Raw genomic sequence first — 18,830 nt, 5'->3', positions numbered from 1 at the left:
AATGTCAAAATTATTAAATAAGTTAACAAATGCCTGGTAAAATGTAAGTAGATAATTTAATATTTGACTGTTTTACAATAGAAAAGTTCAACTTTTTTTATTTATTTATTAAATTTTGCCTTTTTGAATTGAAAATATGCTATAATTTCCTTGATTCATTTATGTAAATTAAAAATAAAATATTAGTTGCAAATAGTTACAATTATTTCACTAAAACAACAAGCCTTTCTTTTTCTTTATTCCCTTAAATCGCTTTAATAATTAATTAATTACTTTAAATAAAAATACCCAATTTTAGTTTGGGCTGTTACGTTACAACACACAATACAGTGCCAGTTAGGAGATCGATCATTTGATTAGCTAAGCCTAAGCAGTCCTATTAAATCCAATTCCTCTCAGATATCACAGCAATGAAACCAGGTTACAACTGGGGAAATAACAAATACAATAGAATTAAGTAGTCTAAACATAACTTTTTTATAGATAAAAATTTACGCAACAATTAAACGCTGGTTATTGTTAATATTACAAAGGAAAAAATAGCTAATAATGACTTTTTAAGTATATAATATTAAAAATGTAAAAGTGTTTTTGCACCATATTTTAAAATTGAAATGTGATGTACACATTTCTGGATGACCTTAAGAACCAGAAAACATGCTACAGTAAGTTAAAAATATACATTTAAAAACTTTGCTTTGCTTTGTGTATAAATGAGTTTCTATGCCAATAAAAGACCATTTAAAACTGTACATTTTTCCATACTTTTCATTCAGCCAGAAACCGAATCTGCATCCTTTTTGACAATTGTAATGTGATGCACATTTTGTTTTCGGTTGACTGCATGAACTGGAAAACAAATCAATTCAACCGGAAAGTGTACTGCATTCCATTTGACATGCATAATGGGATATACATTCAATGTCATGCATGAATATAAAATAAGATACAAATGCCATTTTCAGTTGACTTTAATGTCGGACATATAACAATTGGTTTTCTATTGATAGGTTAAAGCATAAGTAATGTGGAAAGTAAATATTAACTGTTTGAAAATGTTTTTTATTTAGTATGGCAAGTATCTGTTTCTGTAGTGTTTTATCGACATAAATAAAAATGTATATTTAGATCATAAAGAGCAGACAATACCATTAGAAATGCAAAACACTAACATGTCAGCCTCCACATTTAAATATTAGATTTTTAAATAACTGAGTAAATGATAAAAGAAACACTACAATATAAAAATACATTTTGCCATATTTTCACTTAATTGGAAACCGCATTTCCGCCCCTTTTTTTACAGTTGTAATGTGAAGTAAAATGATATGCAAATGCCATTTCTGGTCAACTTTATTAAGTAGTGCTACTTAAATACTCTACTACAACTAGCTTACTTCAGAACTACTAATATGTTAAGGCATAGTTAATGTATCAAATCAAATGTATGACAAAATGCACTGTTTATGTTGCATTCTACTAGTATAAATATACATTTAGATATATATTTACATTTATCTACCATGACTTAAAAGGTAGATGGCAACATTAAAGCAAAACACAAGCCTCTGGTGTTAATTTAAAAACCTCTAAAGCATGCTACATACACAACTAAATTCTTTGATTTGCATATCTTTTCAAATGATTGACTACATTAACAAAAGCAAGCAATAAATCATCACAAGTCATCACAAGTCAAAAGACTGATGTTTTAGTTCTGTATATGGTCAAAGAGCCATTTCAAAGCATCTATGTGAGATGTGGCTGCATGTGCATACCACACTTGGAATGACTATTGATGTTGTGTTTCTGAAAATGTCCTTTTCTTGTCTGCTCTTGCAGACGGGGCTAAAAACAGCAGCACACTATCACATCTCCCCGGGGGATCAGGCTAAAAACACAGCATCTCTGATCTAGCATGTTCCTCTGAGCACGGCTTACCCCCTAAATCCACCCCAGCCATCAAATCTGTGACACACACCAATGTTATATAAAATCTGAATTGTGAATGTGTTTGAATGAACATTGAATGTCACCATGAATGACACTGTTCACTTGTTCACTGTCACTTTCTCAATGCACACGCCTGGTCTTATTGTGCACAATGAAATGTTTGCCTATATAATCTTTTATCAAAATCTAATAACTTGCTTCAGTTCTGAAACAATGCTCCTTTTCTGCTGACATCACATAAGCAAACCAATTTCCAACAAATAAATCAACCCCTTTTTCAACGCTTATCCTGTTTCACATCACATTACAGATAAAAAAAAGAGCTTTGAATGCCATTCCATGTTTAGAACAGATTTGCTAAAACACCAATCGCTTTTAAAAAAAATCATGCAATCAATATTTGCTAAATATCACTGTTTTATAACTGATTATTAGGGATGCATTCGTGTAAACAAGCCATTCGAATGAGATTAGAATTGAAATCTAAATTTATGAAATCATATCAACTAAAAGAGAAAAACAGCTGATACTTGAATTTAACAAACTAGCCTATATTTTGATTTCTGTCTGTAAAGGAACAGTTTGCCAAAAACTACATTTGCTGAAAATTCAGGCCATCAAAGATGTCTCTCTTTTTTGTTCACCAGTGGATCCAATACAGTCAATGGGTGCCATCAGAATTGAGGAAGCGTTATTATGGACTCATATGTTGGCCAGAAGTGGCAGTTTAAAGTTTAAACATCTTAAAGATGGATTTGTTGACTACAAACACACACCTTTTCACTTAAGATGTTAGTTTATGGACTGTAGTGGTGTGGATTATTTTAATGTTTTAAGCAGCTGTTTGGGCTCTCATTCTGATGGCCCCCATTCACTACAAAGTTAAAAAGATCACCTTCAAAATAACTTTTAATGTTTCATTTGTTTCATAAACATTTTTTTCTAACTGTAAGGTGAAAACTTGGCAAATGAGAATACAAGTATTAAAGCAGAAAGTAGGACGTTTTACCACATATATAAATAGTACACTGTGAATCCAAAGTTTACAGATACCAAACAGAGCAACACTGATCTAAAGTGAATTGAAAGAGGGGTAAAAAAAAAAAAGCAGAGAGTAACATTAGAAATGCAAAACACATGCTAACATGTTTGAGGTTTTAAATCCACTATAGAACCGAACATGCTACAATGCTGTTATAGACCACAATGGAAACAGCGTGGTCTAATATAATCTGCATGTTCTTTATGAAACCACACTGATCTTCCTGTTTTTGCCAACAGGAAGCTGGTGCAAAGGTTCCTCTGCAAGGTATGAGCATGTGTGTGATCTACACATTTCATTATGAAAACGGAACCGTCTATTACTCCCTGTTCAATCAGCGAATGCAAATAATGACTCTCTGCCTCCACTTCTGAAGTATGATCAGTTTAAACCACAGTATTGCACTTTAAACCGCAGCACTAAGAAAAAAATATTTCACAGTGAACTGCACTGCAGACTAGTGCTGCTGTCTTTCTCTTATCATTTTCCTTCTACTGTGTCTGCTACTTTCTCTCTGTCTCCTAATTCACCACATGAAATATTTCCACCACAAGCATTTGTTGTTGCTCTGCAGTTGAGCAGAAAAACAAGTTGTGTTTCCATCTCAGAGTTGCACTTGGCAATGAATGTGCATCTACACATGACACAGGCTGCCAATCAATGAAAAATGTAGCATTCAGCAATATATGATGCCTCTAATTTCAGCATGATCATCATACTGAATTAAACTAAACTGATCACAGTGACAAGCACCGGCTAAACAAATTCAGCTATTTCCTTAATCATATCAAGACAAGTCCCATTCATTAAGGGCCAGATGGATAATCTCAGTATCGCGAGAGCACTGCTTCCGGCTGTTCTGGGTCCGTGGGGTACCACAAAACAGATGCACAAGAGCTCGAGGTTGAAGGGAGGAGTGTCTTTAAATCTTTGCACAAACTGACAGAGGATTGCAGGAAGACTAAAAATAAGTGTAAAACTAATATGCTCCTTTCAAGTTCTCATCAAGCCCATTAGAGCCATAACTCGAGACAAAGCCTGATTCGATTTCACAGTGAGGCATCAGGTAACTGAGAATAGTGTTTCCTGCACAGACATTATGTCAGTAGTATGAGTTGAATGTGATGAGATAAAATGACTGGATGCCAGAAAAAAATGATGAGAAGACAAAATTCACAATCGTTCTCTTGCAAAGATATAGCACTACCATAATATTGTGAGAAATATGAAAATATGTGAAGAAAAGAAGTCATACAGATTTAGAATGACTAAATGATAACAGATTTACTATTGTATATGGTGAAAAATAATCATTACTTGTCTCTTTAAAGGGATAGTTACTGTAACCCAAAAACATTCAATTTTGACATCATTTACTTAAATTATATGCAAGTCAATGGTTATAGTTCGGTTACCAACATTCTGATACAGGTTTGGAACTATATGAGGGTGAGTAAATGACAGAACTGTCATTTTTTTGGTGAACTATAACTTAAAATCAGTAATTCCTTACCATTCCCAGCCCTAGTGGAAAACTGGGAAGGCAGTTCTAGTCCGGCAGCATGGAATGCCACGTAGAACGGATCGGGAGATGGAAGGAGGAAACACAGTATGGCTCTGAATTTTCCCTTAGGCAGGGAACCCATAGACACTCACCCTCGGTCGTCTGCCCGTCTCTCTCTCTCTCTCTCTCTCTCTCTCACAGATTAAAGAGCGTTTCTGTCTTTATGAAGCAGCTACTGGCCACATGTGCTGAACAGCTGCCTCCATAAACACCGGATTCAGCTGCTTTTCATTTTGTTATTCTTCCATTAAACCACCTTACATCTCCTCTGACCAAAAAAAAGCAGCAGGTCTGCAGCTATGGGGATTTCAGTACAGCACAGTGGTATTGAAAAAAAAAAAAAAAAACCAAGGTGAAAATTCAAGGTGTGAAAGAATGGTGTGCTGGGGAGAAGAATGTGTGAAAACCTGTAGAGAGACGTGCTATAACATGAAAGAGCAAGATTCCTTCAAAGAGAACAGAAACATACCATGTATAACTGAACTGCATGAGACAGACAGACATAATTGTATAATGTATATGTAATTATATAAATATAATTTCTGTGATGCAATGCTACATTTTCAGCATCATTACTCCAGTCTTCAGTGTCACATGATCCTTCAGAAATCATTTTAATATGCTGATTTGCTGCTCAAGAAAGGTTTCTCAATTATTATTAATATTTAAAACACTTTTCATTACTTAATTTATATGAAATAGAATGTTTTAAACCATTTAAATGTCTTTACTTTCACTGTTGATCAATGTCATGTATCCTCGCTTAATGAAAGTAGCCTATTTCTAAAAATCTATTAAAATACTTAATTCACAGTCCTGATTTTAATAAATGTAAAATAAATATGGTGTGTATTAACTATTGATTGATTACACTTTTCTCATCCTTTAATTAAATATTCTCATTATCAGCAATTCTGTTATCTAAATATCAGTATCTGCCTTTAAAAATCTTTACAATATTACAAAACACAATTATTGCTCAAGCCCTTTGGAAACACCAATGCTCATCCATAAAATTTTAACATCTATTCTGATGCACAAACACATAAACCCTCGTACAAGGACAGAACATGAGGAACTGTGTGGTGACATTGTGTTGTATATTTATGGCTGAATTTGAAGATGTACACTGATGTATGGCCTTGGCTGAACTCATATTGAGGAAAAACACACTACAATTCTGTATGTAGCACACATACACACACACACACACACCATCTCACTACAAATCTATGGTCTCCTCAACAACATGACCAATATCCCCCCCAAAAGATGATTCTAGTTCTATTATATTCTTCCAATAACAGAATCAGATCCTAGCCTAGTGGGCCGCCTTCTTGTAATGAAATCACAAATCTCAGGGGAGAAAAATCTAAAGGCAATACTTGACACTAAATAATTAATTAAAAAGACATTTACAGCTGCCACAATTAAATAGCAGTGAAAAATGTCAACTGCAGTTCTATTTAGGTCTACTACTGTTCAGATTTTCTATTTACATGTGGATCTGCAGTGGTTAAGCAATATGACCAATCACAGACATGCATGTTTGTGCATAATTTCTGTAACATTTACTGAGGATTAAGAGAGCATAAAAGTAATGCGCAAAACATAAAAATAAGTAAATCTAAGATGAACCGCAATGATTTTGGTCATAATTGTGCTACCCAATACCAAACTGTTTATTCTGTAAAGGCCACTATTCAAGGGTTTAGAATACTGACAACGTATTTTGTGATTTAAAACAGGCTGCTCTATAGAGGAAATATTTTATAGGTTTAATATATTTACAAATGTAGCAAATGTAGAATCCGAGTGTCTAACATCGCTCAAAATAAGACACTTGCATAGATTAAATTCTGACGTCACAAAACAAGCACCGGCTGTTCTTCAGGCAAGCAGCTTTTAGAGACTGAGAAGCACTGCAATTCTACTGATCCATTAAGCATGACAGAATCATCATTGTTATTATACAGACATTATGGTTAATAATAAAGAATTATATATAGAAATCTTTAATGGCGCATACACTGAAAACTTAAAATTGGTGTAAAAAATTTTTACTTAGAAAATTTTTGTACATTTTGAAACACTGAATTATACACAATATTGAGAAGTGAAAAGTCTGCAATGGTATTATCTTGCAAAATGCACTCCTATAATCTTCACAACTTCCAAAAATAACTTTCACAGTGTATATATGCACAACATGCATTTGATATTTCATGGTTTTGATTGTACAAATTACATGCTACATTCAAAATGATATTGCATGTCATTTCATAAAAAAGATAGTCTGTGGCAATGCATTTTATTAAAACAAAGCTAGTCTTTAGTTATTGATAGTCATTTTATCTGATCTGATATTTCTAAACAGTGCTTTCAAAAGTTAAAATCAGCCATTTACAGCAAGTTAAATACAAAGCAATAAGATTTGAGAAGTGAAACCAGTCGAATGACACCAGCCGTGGATCAACTGGGTCAACCAGGACTGACCAGAGCAAATTAATCCAAGCAGATTTGCTCTGATAACTGATGGAAATTGAAGGACATCCAAATCTCAACCTTGTATAAATGGTTGCACACAGCTCTGTTTAATTGAATGACTAAATCTTCTTAAGACAACCCAGAAGAGCTGCAGATAAGCGTTTGCAAGCATTTGCAAGCAGTAATTCAGTCTATGGAGATCAGTCCAGCACACGGCTCAGCTGGTTGAATGGAGCAGCACAATCACACACATTCTGGCGTGAACTTTTCCACTCGCACCAAGCGGAAAACAACATAATAATCCTTTCTTCAACTTGCTAGCTACTAGCAAATCACTCCAATATGCTAATAAAGGCAACATATCTTGTGCTTGCCAAGACATGAGGTTACATTACATCAAATCATGAACTGCTAGTTGGTTATTATATTATGGCTTTTCTTACTGTTCCAAGTCAAAGAAACTCAAAGTTTGATATGCTGGTCTAAAAAAAAAATCAATAACATTTCAAATATGAGCCTCTATGACCCTCCTGCCTCCTTCCTTGTTAATAATTAGCTTTTTTCTCTCCTCATCACCTGATGTCATTGTAAGTGGCTTGTTTTTCGAGATAAAGAATGAAATTAGAACTTGACATGAAACAAAAGATGCCAATTGCGTGATGAGCCTGGGAAATGTACAGCACAGAATGTCCCGGGGAAACTGACTGGGATGTACCCAGATGTACTCAGAATGTGCAATGCAATCAAAGTCTTATCATAAATCATAAACACATACCAGCAGCCATGTGGTGGGAGTTTTAGATTGCAGTTTGACCAGGCATCGGTTTACGCACTACAGAATACATGCAACTGTAATACTGCTAGTAAGTGCAATAAATGCGAGTGTTGATTAAACATGGGATTAGATGGCAGGTATGCTGTCCGAAAAGAAACCAGAAACCACCAGAAACTAGAGCTTTTGGTCTTTTTGACACATTTCTTGATGGTAGAAATGTTATGCTGGAAAAAGACTGAAACCTGAAGCGTCCGTTTCAAAATAGCACTTTTTTATTTTTGTGTTTTAAGGTGTTGCATTCTTGTGTTTTAACCATTTAAACATTTATATTAATTATATATGTAATTTTTAAAAGGTCAAAGAAATGTTAAATTGATCAAACAAGAAAATGTATTTTTCTAATAAATACTGTTATTTTGAACTTTACTGATCAAAGTATCATGATTTTCACAAAACATTAAACCGCAAATACCATTTCCAATCCAACAGTGATCATAATACCATCTTTAATAATTGAACACCAACATTAACACCACCAAATCAGTATATTAGAATGATTTCTGAAGGATCAAGTGACTCTGAAGGCTGGAGTAATGTGCTGAAAAATCAGGTGTGTGTCAAAGGAATACATTGTGTTTTAAAATACTGTATATATGCACAATGTGCCTCCAGATTACACTCAAGTAATTTAATTTTAAAGTTATTTTTAGTTTTAAATTTAATCCACTGTTATTCACATAATTATACTTATTGCACTTCAATAATGTCCTCTCCGAGAAAAGAAGGCTCTCGAGATGCTAAAAGGGTGTCCATAATGACAGCATTCACTACCGTGATAAATTATACCAATTTCGAGCACTGGTGTCTAAAGTGTCGTCGTCCACAGCGTCGCCGGTGTCTGTGATCTCCAGTGTGGCTCTACACTGCCACCCGTCAAGTGGACTAATCAGAGCCTGAGCCCAATTTACATCTGTAAGCAGTGCTTCAGAAAGAGAATAGCTTCACAAAGAGCACTCCTACAGAGCTGCGTTCAAAGACTCCACTGGAGGGCCGACACCAATGTGTCCGATGGGATTCACAGTTCCCAAGCATCCCTCGACATTCCATCTGGCAAGAAGAGAAGTCAACGAATGGAGATACACCAACAACCAAAACTTGACCCAGGATGTACACAAGAACAAAAGTGTGATTATTAAGGAATTTAATCATTTTGGCTCATGCAGAAAATTAATCAACTGAAGAATTTATAAAAGAAAACAAAAATGGAAGCCCCAAACCTAGTCAGAGTCAAGCTCCAACTGTAAACCAATCATGGTCTAGATCTACTGGACAAATGAGCACTGTGAGACTTATCAAATGTTAAAACAACAGCTATGAAACAAAACTAAGAACAATATTTAAACGAAAGACTGACCAGGTAGTGGTGGGGATTTCAGAAGCACAAGCACGTGACTGGAAAACCACCATCATAACCATACGAAACCTTTCATAGACCAATCTGGAAGTAAATCTTAAAGAAAAGCAGATACTGCACAACAGAGAAGAAATGTATAAAAACAAAAAGCAAAGCCACAGACAGAAAGTTGCATGACACATTAATACATGAGTACTAACCCAGTATGTTTTAGACAAGACAGGTTTGATTGCCGACTCTTTTTCAGAGGTCAGTTAATACATTTAGAGATGAAGGCATGTAAGAAATAATTAAATAACAAAAGATTTCAATTTCAAATAAATGCTGCTCTATCTTTTTAACTTTCTAATCAAAAAAAATCCTGTAAATATATGAAGCAGCACAACTCTTCTCAGCATTGACAATAAGAAGAAATACTTCTTGTGCAGCAAGTCAGCATATTAGAATGATTTCTGAAGGATCTAAGGACTAATGATGCTGAAAATTCAGCTTTGCATTACAGGAATAAATAACATTTTAACATATTACACTAGAAAACCATTATCTAAAAGTGAAATACTTTTATATTACTGTTTTTACTGTAGGCATGCAGCCTTGATGAGCGTAAGAGACTTCTTTTAAATCACTCAAACTTGAATGGTAGTTTATATTTACAATATATAAATGTTGCTTTCACCGTTTTGCCTTCTTTTGAAGGTACACAGATTTTAACCGGCCACAGGAGGTTCAGTCTATTTTCTGAGCTTTGGGGGAATGAAAATGGACTGACAATGCGTGTGAGGGAAACTGGCAGACCAGCTGATGCATTACTGTCTATAATGACAGAAACAGCACAGTAGGTCGCTGGTAAATGGCTGAAAGCATTTTAGCCCCAACAGGCTGAGATCAATAAATGCACAACATCCCAAATCATACACGCGACAATACAGAAACAGCTTTTGTGGCTGTAAACAACTAAACAGAGAAAACATCTAGTGTGGAGGATCTCGGCAGACCTCAAAACAGCATGAAAACAAAATCTACCTACATTGCACAATTCATCAGTTTTTCCTTCAATTTTATTTTCGTTTCTGTTGATGTAACGGGTTTGACGTCATTCATGCCAATTGTAACTGGTTCTAGTTGGTCTTGTGACCACTCATGACATATTCAGTGAATAAAATCTCACACAGAGCTACCATATGGCTCCCAAAGACTTGAAATCTAGCACACAAGCCGTAGAAACTACTTTTTCAAAAAACATGGGCCAAATAAACAGCACAGCATAACCAAAAAACACTAGGTTTCTTCAAGCTTCAAAAGAACACCAACTTTTGGCATATTGCACACTGAGACCTGAAGATCTGACATCATTCTGTGAAAGACACTTTCAAATTGGGCAAGGTTGATGTAAGACCTTTGAGACAAGCTGAAATAGGAAACCTAGACGCCAGAGGAGGTTTTCGGAGGATGCAGTCTGGTTCTGAAGTGTGTGTGTGTGTATGTGGGGGTGTGTATTTTGAAAATGTAAGTGTGTGACAGTGACTGTGCGGGAAGCTGTCACCTGTTCTGCGAGAGGTGTCACCTTGGTGAGTTGTTTTTGCACTCTATGTGAAGGTAAAAGTAGAAGGTGCTGTGTTTTATCACAGTCTGGGACTGCGGCTCCCTCCCGACAGGAAGTATCCTGCTCTGACCTCTTCTTTCTCCACACCATGAGCCAAAGTTACACAGACACATCACAATGACTCAACATTCAACATGTAAACAGTGCAACCGATAAATCACAGAAGCCACTTGCCTCCTAGGTTTTTAACAACTGATACACCAGATTTTATCCCAAGTCCTCACCTCTCGGTGTGCTGTGAGGCTTTTTGTGTGCAATTACGAGATCTGTACAATAAAACAACTACATATCCGAACACAGCAACTATACTTTACATTTGAATTGAATCAACAACAATAGCTATTTGGCCAAATTAAAGTGCACCCATTATGAATTTTTGACAATTACCTTTCATGCAGTGTGTAACACAGCTCTAATGAATGAAAACATCCTGCAAAGTTTTAAATCTGAAAGCGCATCGTGTATAGTTATTGTCTCAAAAGAAAGAGTCGATTCTGAATCATTGAAACAAGTCATTTTTTAAAACAAATCCCAAGCCTTTTCATGTTGACATAAACATGAAACATTAGCATATTGCCCGCCCACTTGTTGGTCTTTTCACATTGGTCTGAAGGAAAATGCAAATTCATTCTTTGCCACTAGGTGCCACTTTTGGAGTGGCAAAAATAGTGGTTTCCCCGGTATTCAGGCATTACAAAAATGAAGAAATGAAACGGACCAATCAGCACAGATTGTAACATGAAGGAGGGGTTTGGAAAAATTAATCATTGAACGAATCGTTTGGGAGTCGTTGAGCATGTAAGGTAAAAATAAATGCATATTAAAAGACGATTAAAGTGTTTTTGACCTGGCAACATGTTGTTGGGGACTCCCAAAACCAAAATATGAACCTTTCATTACCCATAATAGGGTCAGTTTGGGAAGGCAAAAAAAAGAAAAACCAACATACTGAAACTTAAATGACTTGAACTGAAATTAAAAACTGTAATTGAGAAATATGAGAATTGGAAAACACAACACTTTGTGGTTGAATTTTTAATGTTTTGAAATAAACTCAAATAAAAAGTCAAATAATGAGAAAGAGAACCAAATTGACTATCACAGCTATGCAGATGACACTCAGATTTACATAGTCTCATCTCCAAATGACTACAGCCCCATTGACTCCCTCTGCCAAGGCATTGATTAAATTAACAGTCGGATGTGCCAGAACATTTTTTTCAGTTGAACAAGGAGAAAACTGAAGTCATTGCATTTGGAAACAAAGATGAAGTTCTCAAGGTGAATGCATACCTAGGGTCAAACAACTAAAAATCAAGTCAAGAATCTTGGTTTGCTGAAAAACAGCACTAATTAAAAAAATAAAACTTAATAAATAAATACATTTCTTAATTTTAATTACTTCCTCAATGAGATGTGCCATTATTTCAACCTAACAGCCATTAAGAGATAATTTGGAGAAGAATATAGAGATATAATTCTAGTTCTACCACCAAGCCCTAGTCTGCTGTTAAATGATGTGCAGCTGAATCATTGCAAATTTCTTTCCCTCTGGGATTTACAAGGGATATGCACATGCAGATTCAAAAAAAGGTCTTGGATAAAAGAGACCAAAATAACCTCTCAAAATGAGTGTCTATAACTATAGCTTCCAGCACAAACCCTCCTGATAGTCACTTGCCCCCATTCTGTGGCACAATTCCATTAGTTATGTGATGTGACTGCCGCCGCCGGTCATTCTCCTTTCAAAAACTGAGCTCAAAGGAACCACTCATCATTCTTGTCCCCAAAGCTTTTGTCTTCTGGAATTTCCTTGAGATTCACCAACCCAGTTTACCTAAGATGTCGTGTTGAGTGAAAGCTTGGTTTAACATAAACACAAGACCACGAAGTACTTCCTGCTCTTTGACATGACCTTGACTCCTCAGTTGTTTGGGGATTCAACACTTGCCATCCATGTTGTGGGCATATCCTTGGGAGTAAAAACAAAAGTTGACTAAAGGATATTCTTGGCATCCAAACGTCCTGCCAACTTCTTAACTGAAACCCAACTAATAAGAGCCTAGAGTATCCATGACCAGCAGACATGTGTCATACTGGTGAGTTGCTCATCAGAGACATGAGGAGGTGGCAAGGCCAGTAATTCTGACACGAGCGATTTCAAACATGACGCATACCGAGTAACTCGAGAGCGAAAGAGGCTATTACAAACAAATGATCATTAAAACCCTGTCTGAATGCTAGGTTTCTGTCATGAATCTCAGCAAGATTACTACCTAGACAACATTTTGTAAGTGTTAGTCTCAGTTTGTAGACAACAAATTGCCTACAAAATGCTTAATTCTGGAAATGCTATGAGAATATTTTATGTAGCCCTTGCATAGCAGTGAGAAAATGTTTTTTACTTAAATATATGCTCAGTTTATAAGTTTCTTTTGAGGCTGGCATCTCATTTTGAGTGCATGTGGTATCATTATATGAATTTTATTAAATATAAATTGACATTGAAGTAATAAAGGCAAAAATCAAAAGTGTCAGAAGTGAATCATCATACAATTTAGATAATTGGTTTGCACCATGTTTACACTGCTAGTGCTGGAGTTGCATTGATACTAATATGAAATGTGACAATATAAAGGAATGGTTCAACCAAAAAAGACAACATGCTGAAGATGTACTCACCCTCAGGCCATAAAAGATGTAGAGGAGTTAGGTTTTTTTCATCAGAACTGATTTGGTGAATTGTAGCAAGTAATCCACACCACTCCAGTCCATCAATTAACATCTTGTGAAGTGAAAAGTGTTTAAGAAACAAATCCATCATGAAGACTTTTTAACATTTAAACCATCACTTCTGGCAAAAATAGGAGTCCATAATCCATAACACTTCATCTGTGCATATTTATCTCCGGATTCAGATTTTTTACTTGTGGAAATAATATTAAAAGACAGAGGACTCATGTATCAGCCAGAAACAATGGTTTGAAGTTAAAGATGTTAATGATGGATCATCAGATGTTCACTTCTCAAGACACTAACTGATGGACAGGAGTGGTGTGGATTACTTGTGGATTATTGTGATGTTCTTATCAGCTGTTTGGACACTCATTCTGATGGCACCCATTCACTGCAAAGGATCCACTGGTGAGCAAGTGATGGAATGCTACATTTCTCAATTCCCTCTGATAAAGAAACAAACTCTTCTTTACATCTTTGAAGGCCTGAGGGTCCATATTTTCAGCAGATTTTCTTGTTGGGTGAACTATTCCTTTGACAATCTTCTAGTAGGCATAAATAAGAGAAATTTAAAATAACTCCCTGTCAGGTGCATGATTTGAACCAGTAAACAATGGAAAGTAACCACGGCATCCAGCCAGCATTACTTTCACAATCGGGATACTTCAAACTCATCATTTATGAACATTTAGCAATATTGTGAAAATGCTGAACTAGGCAGAATATGGAGTAATTGCACAGTGTTTACACGGCATGAGATTAATGCTGTGGTCATCTATCATTTTTGGAGTCATTAGTGGGAGCGCTGTAAACACTGTGTTGTGTGGAAACCCGTATTTACACCAAACCAGTCAGGACTTGAGTGCTTGGTGATGCTTGTCTCATTTCTGATTTAACACTATAAACCTGTGATGTGAATAATGTAGTAAATGTGCTTTCTGGAATGCTTTTATTTATTTACATGCAAATATTTTTTAAGTTGAACATGGTATGTGCCTAGAGGGAATCAGTGTCAAACTAAGTTCATCCAATTTCTTGATTACATCTGAGGCCTGTCTCCCTGTTTTCTCACTCTTGCTTGCTCTCTCCATTGGGTAAAGCGTATTGTGGAGAGCACCGCTGTCACACCTGTCCCCATGCTGTCAGCATCAGAGCACACATGCTGTGCCACTAACAGGATATGACAGAGGACACAACCGCTCCAGCTTACGACTGTATGAAGCTGCACTAAAGTGTGAGGTGGCTCCATCCAGAATTAGGCCACAGTTTAAGCAACTCCACTAACTTTAAGAGATTGACAGTCTCAAAATCTGGTTTATGACCAAATCTGATACTACCAAACTCAAGCAAAATGCCTGATTGGTGACAAATTGTGTGCACTAGGATTAAACCAGGCAGCTCATCATATCCTCTCTCTCTTTTGTGGTTTTGACATGCTCACAGTTTACTAGGGCAACTACTTTTATTATATCATATAGTCAACAGGCACGCTGTGCATAACAGTGTTTTGACAGTTGAAAATACTACAGACATACTAATATATCTGCTAGGCTAAAGAATCAGACAATACTTGGAAAATGTGATAACCCTTGGTGTATACAAAAAAAAAGTCTACAAATAGCCTTGTCAATAAAGAGTAAACAATTTCTGTAAATTGTGTTAAAATATGTAGTATCAATTATTTACATGTCCACAATTTTGCACAGTATTCTCCCAAAATAAATATTGTGCATATCTCCTGCGCTTGCTGATTTGGGCATTAAAATAATTAATGACTTAAGATCCATTAAACAGGTGTGTATATGCATACGGTAACTACAGGAACTGTGCAGTTTCCTCCCCTTCTCCGTAATATTTTTCCAAATTGAGCATTTCACGTGCTTTCATTTACCACCAATGGACCTGACAAAATAAAAATGGATTGGTTACACCGTGAGCACTCAGCATTAATGAAGAATGATTGAATGGTGAAGTCTTTTGTTTAGTGCCGTACTCATCTGATTCTCACAGCAGGGTTTCTCCAGAACAGCACAACCTGCAGACTTTTGTTTATTTCTAACCTGGTTGTCTTGCTAAAAATCAAACAGCATGCATGCACATTCCTGAATGCCTCTTTGCTTCATAAAATTCCAAGTTATTGTTAAAAAAAATACCCAAATAACAAAATATGTTCTAAGAATGTTTTACTAAGGTTCAATTACTAAAAATTGTTTTCTGAATGTTCTCTAAAAGTCCAGTTTTTTAAATGCTTAATTTTTTTCTTGGTTATGTGAATGTTAAAGACAATATTAAAGGGAATGTTTGACTTTATTATTTTGCAAACATTATGGGAATGTTACATTTGAATGTTCTCTTAACCATCTTAGACAAACAAAACGAAAAATGAAAAAAAAACTATGTATTAATAATGTTTTTGTGCTAATGTTTTAAGAACGCTATTAAATACCACATAACTTTAAATTAACATTCTATTAATGTTACTGGAAGAATGTTTGTTCATAACCTTGCCAGAATGTTAGCCAAAGTTCTGAGACATTCCCTGTTAACTGGGTCGCAATAGAACGAGAGAACAGAGATTATTTATGACCAGGCCTAAACACATCAGCATAAGGAACAATGCGGTATCCATGGAAACCACATAATTAATCATTGGTAAGTATGTTTTTTCCCAACACGGAGGTGAGTATGGCTAATGAAAGTATAGTAGACTTACATAATGTATTATTGCAGTTAGTTACATTTGAGGACATCTGAAATTGACCTAAATAAGCTAAATAATACATGAAGAAAAAAAACTGTATAAAAGCAGCATTATTGGTGATAATTTAAGTAGATCACACTATAGCATCTCCTATTATTTTCAAACTATTATTTATATTTAATGTCACATTCAACAGTGTTGACAGAGCATTAAGGCACTGAAGGGCTGTTTTCTCTATAAAAGTATCATAATTACCTTGCTTGGAGTAACATGAATGTATAGTACTCCGTCTGAAATCATCACTATGCCATGGTACTTAGTGTACGTCCAGAACTCCATGGTTGTATCATGGATAATATTCCAATATGATTCGAAGAACACCACGGCTGAATTTAGGCTACTTCCCTTCTCAAGGATCATATAAAAACATTCTGTCTCCATCATTCCTTGTCTATAAAACACGTTAACACCTTAGTATTTATATAGTATGAAAAACTGCTTCAACGTATACTATGGTATTCTCATGTCACATTTCCAAAAACATGGTGTTTTCTTCCTGATTGATTCTTTGAAGCTAAGTAATATTGTGAATCTAAACTGAAATCTCAAATGAAAGACAGCGAACTTGTATCAGGCGGATGCTGGTGTGTTTGCATCCATCCCGTTTGTCCATAATAATCGAAACGAACCGCACATCAGATCAGATCATACTAAATACATGTACCTCCTCCAAACGATTAGCAAAGTAGCCTACTTGCTTTTATGAAGCGTGTGACAAATAACACTGCAAAACGAAATGTTTCGCGGGAGCCTTCTGAACACACAGACCTGCTGAAAATCACACACACACGACGTGCCGTGACTTACCGAGCAGGAGCAGCTTCACCTCCCTCGCAGCCTTCTCACCATCCTCCCGGAGGTTTTTGTCGATCATCTTTGATCTCTCGGCGGCCGCCTTGTCTTCTGCGCTCACCGTGCAGCCCATGATCGAACCGTGCGCGCGTCAAACTTCAAAGAATAAGTCAAATCTCCTCGGTCCGTTCCGCGCAGGAACTGTAAATTAAAAAGGCGCCGCGTTGATTGACAGATGTGCTATAAAAGCGCAAAGTGTCACAATTTGAAAGCTTTGATTCCGAGAATCCCCGGCCTGTGATTCTCCATCAATCAGGAGGGCTCGAATATGTGTAGACGCGATTAAAAAGTTGCTTAGTTTCCACCAAATCAATCAATCAATCTTTCTTCCTTTATTTTGCGCCTCCTTTCAGATCAAAGAGCAGCCGCGACGTCGGCGCTTTCATCTACCACTCACAGTTCCTGAAATCAAAAAATTCGCTTGCGCTCAATCGGATCAGTCTGTTTTTGCACGCGAAATTGTATCCAACTGATGAGAAAAGTGTCAGTTATTTTATTTCAAATTAAAACGCATATCTATCCTGGTGCAGGGCGATTCAAAATATTTAACAATTCGAAATCAGAACGTTCGGCGCGGCGCTCCGCTCCGCTCTCGATGCTTTCTTCTGAGAGGAATAAACAGAGCGTAAGAATGTGAAAAAGCCAAAGCGTGCATCGGCACCCACCCACTGATGAACAACTGCGTGTGGATTGTGGGAAATGCAGTAGTTTTCTGCTGTTTCTGAACAACTACAGTAAGTACGGGATGTTCGATTCATTTTAGCGAATCGGTTTGCTCAGATGGCTCAATGATCTAGTTCAAAATGATTCACTGGTTCTTTGAAACGTAACTCAAGTTTAATAGAGATCTAATATAATAATATAATTGTTATTCACAAGGTAGAGTTTAAATAAGAAGAAGAAACATTCAGACAAAAGGCACAACAATCTTTTAATAAAGCTTTTAATAATGTTTCTGTTGGTTTACAGAAAACATAAATCAATCTATCTTATCTAAGTAATACTTTTTCCTCCGTGGGTTTTTTAAAATATATATATACTTTTCATAAACAAGTAATTACAAATAAAGCTATCTGCATACTATATTTAGCACGCTTTTAATTTGCAACATTGTTTATCACTATTGTACTACATGTAGAGTTTTATTTCATTGAAATTGTAAATATATATAAATTTTTATCTTTAATTCATGTTTAATTTTCAGTGTTTTAAGAAAGAAAGAAAGAAAAGCACATCACTACCTCTGTAAGGATGTAAGCAAGTGGCATGTAATCTAATATGTAGTGTAATGTAATCTAATAATGTTATATAATGAGTTAAATAAATGTCTTTAAGATGTGACTCACATGGATAGCCTACTTTGAGTGATGAGCATGCGCTGTGCGAATCAATTCGATTGAAACAATCAAAAAGAACCGATTCAAAAGAACCACTCGTTCGCGAATTGAACGTCAAATGTAGACCTACAGCACGTTTGGACTTGAACTTTTCTTTAAGCTTTAAAGAAACCGGAGAAGCCTATTCAAATAGTCAGCATTTAGCACACATATGTAGATAAATAATAAGAGTAAAAAATCTTAAATTCACTTAAATGAAAGTTTAGAATATCCTATTATATCTGACATTTACCACGTGGATCTACA

At 35.8% G+C, this 18,830-nt stretch overlaps 1 protein-coding gene across 1 annotated transcript in view; it reads right to left on the bottom strand.

The window, feature by feature from the left end:
* LOC132160769 (guanine nucleotide-binding protein G(i) subunit alpha-2-like) overlaps positions 1–17,852 on the bottom strand; it is a 47,119-nt gene extending 29,267 nt beyond the window's left edge. The window contains exon 1 of the mRNA XM_059570457.1: positions 17,143–17,852. Coding sequence (XP_059426440.1) covers positions 17,143–17,260 — 118 coding nt within the window. The 5' untranslated portion in view covers positions 17,261–17,852. The remainder of the gene's footprint in view (positions 1–17,142) is intronic.
* Positions 17,853–18,830: the final 978 nt, after the last annotated feature.

The sequence above is a fragment of the Carassius carassius genome, chromosome 17, assembly GCF_963082965.1.
Source record: "Carassius carassius chromosome 17, fCarCar2.1, whole genome shotgun sequence".
Taxonomy (NCBI): Eukaryota; Metazoa; Chordata; class Actinopteri; order Cypriniformes; family Cyprinidae; genus Carassius; species Carassius carassius.
This window is presented reverse-complemented; position numbering and strand designations above follow the sequence as displayed.